This window comes from Temnothorax nylanderi, unplaced genomic scaffold, assembly GCF_030848795.1.
Source record: "Temnothorax nylanderi isolate EJ_2023f unplaced genomic scaffold, tnyl_v1.0 TNYL_tig0031_pilon, whole genome shotgun sequence".
In the NCBI taxonomy this organism is placed as follows: Eukaryota; Metazoa; Arthropoda; class Insecta; order Hymenoptera; family Formicidae; genus Temnothorax; species Temnothorax nylanderi.
This window is the reverse complement of record NW_027249093.1, coordinates 233,095-240,630: the sequence shown is the minus strand read 5'-3', so window position 1 is coordinate 240,630 and position 7,536 is coordinate 233,095. Positions and strand designations below refer to the sequence as shown.

The following is a 7,536-nucleotide window of genomic DNA, read 5'->3' as shown; positions in this document are numbered from 1 at the left end:
TTTATGAGACAGACGGTGAAAGAAGAAACTGGCGTATCGTTCGTCGTGATGCATAATGACGTAGTGCTCGGAGAAAGTATTCCTCTCATTATCGATCCGGGTTTCAAGGAACCGCCGCAAATTTACGACGTCAATTTCGCGGTCGAATTTTCATTTATAGTTAACGACCGTAATAGCACGGATCCAATCGTATCAACGCCGATTTTAAGTAAGGAACTCAAGCTCTTCCACGTCGCGATGTATTTGGATCCATACCAAGAAATATTTCATGATCTTATATCAGTAAGAATAATTAATTATTCCGATTGCGGTAAATCGTATGCTCGTTGCTTCGTCAGTAAAGGTAACGTGCGATGCTCAAGATCAACGTATGCCCGATTCCGCCGGATCAGCCGCGGAGTCGAAGAAGAAAGTAACAGCGGTCGCCCCGCAGCAGACATCGACTTCATCAAGCGTGATTGGTTTTTGCACTCTCGATCTAATGCCGATATTGCTAGGTAAATTGCTATTTATCACGTCGAAACGGGGAAAGCGAGACCGAGACACACACCGCACTCAAGATAATTCTTACGACCTTGATCGCCAGGTGAAAAATCGCTCGCCGAAAGATTGATAGTGCAAACGCCACATCTCTCGTTTGACGGCAATGCGGTCTCGTGGCAAAATCTTCCTTGGTTAAACGCGACAGTAACATACGACGGCGACGAGATATTTCCTTCGCAAGCAGAAATTAATTTCCTGAGTGTTACGGTGGAAAGTATCCACAATCCACCGATCTTCTTCGCCGAAGACGCGGATTATAAAGCGGGCACGATAATATATGTTAACGACGAGGTGTCTCACATGTTTTCAAATAGTTATAGTCATCTATAGTCAAAGATAAAAATTTTATTTTGGATTTTTGGATATTTCTTCCTTTTCTTGTGTCAGTATATCAAATTGAAGAGAAACTGATCACAATAATTTTATGATATAATATTTTCCTTTTCTCGTCATAACATATATAAAGATTTTAAGAGTGAAAGAAAAAATAGTTTCGTAGAAATAGATAGCGAACTGCAGTAATAAAACTTGCAAGATAAGAAAGGTAAACCCGGAAAAGATAAGAAACTTCACAGATAATATGCGAGTATCAGTTCCAAGAACTGATTAGAACGTCAAAGCAAATATGATCTGAGGAATTGCATTTCCGCATAAATAATTGATTATAAAACTTACAACCGTTATCGTGGACATTCAAATTCATTGCTGTGTGTTCCAGATGAATTCTCTGTGTTAATCTGATAAAATATCGACACAAAATAAAATAACATTTAGTCGCGCTCACAATATTGTAAAAAAAAAACAGAATTGTGATACTTTTTACCGCAGATTCCGGAAAACTTAATATTCGAGGACGGTAAATGGACAAAATATCGCGACTTGGAGAGAACCAAACGATGGCGGAGCCTATCGAAATTACAAAGTCGCGCCAGATTGTCAAAATGGAAACTCGGCCACGATTATGCACGTGTGAGAAATACGCTCGATGCAGAATTCGACATACAGGTGGGTCTAAAACGGGCGCGGCGTTTCGCAATTTGACCCAACGGAGTAACATGTAATTTGCAGAAGAAAGTGTGCCAGGACGAACCTAGGATCGAGTGGAACTTTATGAATCGCAGCATGTTGCGCAATGTGGGAAGCGAGGCGATGAGGAAGCATCTTGTCAAGTATACATATTCACTGGAATCTCTCGAATATATAAATACAAGACTATATAAATATAAGACGAATATAAAGACCGAAGGATTCGTGTTAAATATCAAAATTACGTTCGAAGGTATAAATATTGGCCGTTTCAATTTATGGTGCACGCGGAAATAAGCAGCGTTAAACAACAGGAAGGAGAATCGGCCAAATGTCAGCTTTATCAGTGTTACATTGACTTATCAGAGCTTGTTTTCCCGGGGAGTAAGCGCGAACAAATTTATTTTAATACATGATAAATAATCATATTGATATTGAAGCTTAGAGATACCTCCTTTCTAAATTTTAATCAAATCTTTTACAGTAAAAAGCACTCGCGTAGTTGCGCAATTGTACACGCATGACGCGTTAAGCATGGCCGAGAAGACTGGCTTGGAAAAGGATATCTTCTCTATGGAACCTTGGAGTAAAGATTCAAAAAGACGAGAATCGGAAAAGGTTGCTATGATATAATATTTAAAAGAATTTTACGTTTATTTAATAATTGCAACGTTCATTGTACATTGTATATAACACTTTCTTTAAAAAATCGTAATTAAGAAATCATAATTAAGAAGGTTTCTTTAATCTGTTTCGAACAGTCGATTGAGTCGGAGATTGAAATAACGCAAAGTACTCCGTTAACTTCGGAGACTGGCGAACCCGTGTTTGTCATAGTCGAGGTCGAACTTTTTCGTCCGCTCGTTCCTTGTGGACTCGAAACCGATCTCTCAGACATGTAAGTCAATCAATTGTTTAAAAAATGACGGCAAAATTTATTCCGAATGACCAATCTCGTTAGAATCGAAGAGATGATGAAGCCAAAAGCAGTTAAACCGCATTACGTTTACTCCGACGAAGTAGCGGAGCAACAATTGTACTATCTGATGCAACACTTTTTTCTGAGTGTTGCATTCAGAAACTAGTAGAGACTATTACGGAGAGCTACAGGGTATCAAGATCCTTTCTATCTCCTCTGTCCTATCTTAAAATAATTTAATCTCATACATTGAAATGCATGTACGTTGTTTTATCAACATGCCGTTTCGTATTAGGATTTTCGTGAGAAAAAGAAGCGAGAGAAGTTGTCTGCTTCGAAAGAACGAGAAAATGATTTTGAAAAGCCGAAGGAAACAAAGTATTGCTTCGCTCCTGAAGAGGTGAGATTAAAACAGCGAGATACAAGACATTATTACATTGCACGTTCGTATACTTGTCACGACAGTTTTCAGGACGAGCTGACTTGTTTCACGCAATATCTGTACAAAACTGGCACGTATTTAAACGTACGCAGCACTTTGAAGATAAAAGTGATTACGTTGCTGGATCAAAAATTCAAGACGAGCATGAACACCGTACATTCTATTGACAGCCAGGTTTAAAAATATATTACTTAAAAATTATTATTATTATTATATCTAATAATAATGTATAATAATTATGTATATAATAGTCGTGTGATTTTTCAAACATAGATTCATATTCAGGAATTTATTTAAACGCGATTCAAAATAAAAGAGCTCTGAAAGCTACAATTTATGTGCAGAACTTTGTGGCATCTGTTTACACGTATCTCGTCGAACAAATGCACCTGGCCATCAACAAAATTGTCGAAAGCCGTCTCGCGGATGACGATTCGTGGACTGCGATGCCTAAAAAATTATATTTCTACGCCGAAGAGGCTTACGAGTTAGGTCACGTAGACGATGCAAGGCGGCATTATCAGGCTGTACGTTATATGTAACTGAATATCTTGTGTTAAGAATCATATTGAATATCATATCCAATGTCTTTGCGCATAATCTTTCTCGCAGGCAATTGCAGCAGATAAAAGTGACCCCGAAGCGTGGACTAAATACGCGATCTTTCTCGTGAAAATCGGCGACGTGGAGCGCGCAAAGGAATGCTGCCGCGAGGCGATTCTCTCGAACAGACGAGATAAATTTGCGTACGTGAAAATATGCAAGTGTACTTTCCCAGTTGGCCTAAGGAAAAAAGACGCGATAAATTCTCAAATATTCTTATATGGTAAATTAGATATTTCTCTTCGCAGTTTACTGGCGTACGGATTGATTCTCGCCGAAGATCGAAGCTTTCGAGAAGCGGAGGTCTTTCTGAGAGCCGTTACCGATTTCTACCCGCGATTTATTGAAGGATGGGTTATTTTGCATCTGTTTTACACTCGCACAAATTACAGCCCAGGTATAACAGAAACCCATCAAATCTTTATGTTATAGGCAAAGATAGATTAGAACGTATGAAAAATATTGTTTTCTAACAGGAATAGATCTCACTTTAAGGATAGCGGAAAAATGCATGAAGGACGGCGACGAAGAGACGGAGATCTCGAGTGAAGACCCTCTCGCTTGGACAATGATTCACTGTCCACGGGATAACGTGTTCATGATAACGGCCACGCTGCTACTAAAACTGCATTTCTACGACGTAATATGTCTGCTTGTAAAATACGTCTTATATAAAAACACGCCAACTATGCTGTCACGATTCGCGTTTGTGCAGTTTGCCGATTTAGCGTTGGTGAAAGAAATGTCTCGCGCAGGCAGATCCACTTACGTTCTATATTATCTGGCCGTGCGACGTTACTTATCGCAGCAATACGAAGAAACTTTATTGCATCTAAGAGAAGCCGAATGTATTTATGGACTGGTTCGTTCGCCACTTCCATTTCCATTCATTTTTACACGCAAAAAATATTTTAACCGTCAACTTGAATTCCACAACTTTGATTTCGTAGTTACAAACTGCAGAATATCAATTAATTACTTAGATAAAGGATAAATATAAGATAATTTTAAATTAATTAATTGATTATATAACTGATTCAGTTGTCATGTAAATATCGATTAAATTATTTCGCTTGTATCATATATTTAAATTTCAAATATATATTCCTTCTATTCAGGATTACTCGATAAGCAGTTTAATGGGGCACTGTCATTTTCAAGAGGGCAATTTCGCGGAGGCCATTCATTGCTACGAGTTCGCCAATGCAATGTTCAATAGACCGGACGATTTGCATCTCGTGCAGACGAGGTAAAATCACTTATCTTTCGATATTGCGATTGAGAGGAGAAAACAAGCAGAGCCGGGTTATTTATAACAGCATTACGATGCCAGAATGGGACTGTATTACGAAAATGCCGGTGATTACGAGCGAGGATTAAAAATTTTCCTCAGCGTGTGCAAAACCTCACCGACGGCGGAAACGTGGCTTGGTGCAGGAATCGCTTTTTTCGAGGTAAATTAAGTCAAATTTAAAAAAATGTCTATACAAAGACGAAGACTTCTGTGCAAAAATTATTCTTTCACGCACAAAAACCGCTTCTGCACACGAAAATTACCTCAGCTGCGGCGATTCACGGAAGCCGAGGCGGCTTTATCGGAGGCAAATCAAATCGACAATCGTAACGCGACTGTCTGGAAATATCTATGCCTGTTAAACATGTCTTTAGAGCGTTACGACGAGTTCGCTCAGTGCTACGGACAGATCGCCCAGGTGAAAAGCTGTAAAAGAAAACAGGAAATAGCATTGCGTTCTTGTCGTCGTTCTTTGTGACGTGTCACCTTCGCTTTTGCAGAACAACACGCCTTTCTCTCTAGAAAAACGGTCCCTCAAATCGCGAGATGGAAAACCGGGATCGGTCATGCTCTAGATGCCGCGGACGTCGAAGTATATAAAATTTCCCCTCTTTAATTCGGAGATTTAGTTAACTGCTCATCCACAATCGCGATGAGATTGACGGTGAGTCAGGCTGCAGGCTACGCGTATTTATAAATTTGTGGTGTCAGCTAGACTTGGTTGCGCAATATTACGCGGCGGAAATAATCGATTGAATAAACAAGGATCTAATATTTTCTTACAGTGCACTCTCGTTATACTCTGTCTGGTTGAAATAGCGATGTTTACGACGATTAGCTGCGATGAGTCAGGCAACGCAATGCGTCACTCGGCTTTGAAAAAAGGTAATACTGCAACGACATCGATATCGATATTAGCCAGCGCGGAAACACTTAAATTTATATTCTGCTCTCGAATAAAGTAGATGGAATTATAGAAAAGAAAAATGCAAGATAATAATACCGCGGTATTCGTAAGCGCAATTGAAAAGTATGAAATTGCTATTTGTTTGCAGATGATGTTCCACGAGTCAAAATAAAGGTGTTTCGCGGTCCAACGCAAGAAGGGGACGGCGAATTTTTCGCTACTTGGGGATATTGGATTCAACAGCCCAGCAGATAATATCGATATGGCTATGTTTTTCTTGTTACTTGCTTTCTATCGCACAACGTTCATATGTAGCATCGAAATAATTATTTCTTCTTCAATGTATATTATAAATAATGTATATCGAAAGATTAAAATTGCAAGATGTCTAATTGTTTTCACGATGCATTAAAAGAAAAGGACTTCCGTTTATTAACTACGTCGCAACGTAAATATAATTAATATTTCCGTCAAACTGGACAGTCTTTCGTCTTCTTGTCAAGTTGAATAGGAATATTGAAGGGGAACATATTAGAATACATAGAAATAGTAAAAAATATATAAAACATTTCACAATATTAAGATGTCATGTCATATTTATTGTTCGGGCATGTATATTATAAATACAATGCCAATTCTGGACATGAATACATGTTACTTTTTATATAATGGATTATTTGGATCCTTTTGCCTTGAATGATTATCGAGGTCTTCTTTTGTCGCGGTCCCTTGATATCCCGCTTTATGTCCAGGACCCGACGGAACATGAGTCGGGTTGCACTGATTAGTGCGATTTGCGTCACTTGCTGCCTTTTCCTTTGGATCCATCTAGAACAAACACAATTTTACAATAGAATATATAATAACATAAATATTATAAATCAATACGTGACTCGAATTCGCAATAAATTGATCAATATGTTCCACATAATTCTATTTTAAACAGAAATTTTGTTACATTGTCTTAAAAATGCACTGCACTGTTAAATATTAAAGGATATTTAAACAATACCTTAAATTAAATAACACTATTATTTTTATCATGTGTGCCATAATTTATTATTTTAACACAAAACAGTATTATTGTAACTTCATTAATTTAGTAAAATTAACGACATATTGAATAGGAGCAGTGGCGACTTATAAAAATGAACAAATTGAGTATAATTTGACACTACGAATTTAACAGTGCGTGCATATATATCGCATTATCCCTTACATACGGATTCTTCTTTCACAATTTAGATACTATGTCGATACACTGCACTACAATCGTTAAAATAGATAACTAAGCCATATTCAAGTTATTTCTATTTTTTAATGTAAAAATAATTATCAATATTAATTTTCTCTTTTATTGAACACACACATCGTGTTATAATATTTCAAATATTAATATACAAAATATAATAGCAGCTACGCCCTTTTTTTAGTCACGTACTCGAACGAATTTATAATAAATAATGAACGTTTTCAACGACTTTTTTTTAGCGAACTTTTCATACAATATTTTACACACTGTCACAATTTTATATGTTGTTGCTGCTGCTGCTATTCTTCATTTTCAATTTAACACTGCGCGGACACCGTGGGCTTTTTACGTTAAGGCACAGTCGATTTTTTATTTATGATTCCCACGGGAATGGGAAAAATTAATTGCAACAGTTCGGCCTATGTAAGTATAGAAATCATTTCTTAAAACTTTAAAGATGAATCTTGAATTTTTATAGATTTTTTTGTAACGAAATGCTTTCAAAAATCCTTTGAACTTAAAAGTTCCAGGGTATCTGGGTGAGTGCTCC

At 37.4% G+C, this 7,536-nt stretch overlaps 1 protein-coding gene and 1 long non-coding RNA gene across 2 annotated transcripts in view; one reads left to right on the top strand and one right to left on the bottom strand.

Annotated features, from left to right (window-relative positions):
• Positions 1 to 7,536, bottom strand: part of LOC139770574 (uncharacterized) — a 38,675-nt gene that overhangs the window by 22,557 nt on the left and 8,582 nt on the right. The gene's annotated exons all lie outside the window — the stretch shown is intronic.
• LOC139770573 (cilia- and flagella-associated protein 70) lies at positions 878 to 6,126 on the top strand. Its single transcript, XM_071702609.1, is given in 17 exon segments — positions 878 to 1,548; positions 1,612 to 1,712; positions 1,823 to 1,953; positions 2,054 to 2,187; positions 2,331 to 2,467; positions 2,531 to 2,630; positions 2,633 to 2,680; positions 2,784 to 3,104; positions 3,275 to 3,457; positions 3,543 to 3,676; positions 3,782 to 3,930; positions 4,010 to 4,173; positions 4,249 to 4,395; positions 4,652 to 4,782; positions 4,867 to 4,987; positions 5,613 to 5,712; positions 5,883 to 6,126. Coding segments are annotated over 16 exon segments (2,166 nt in total). The 5' UTR covers positions 878 to 1,548; positions 1,612 to 1,653; the 3' UTR covers positions 5,990 to 6,126.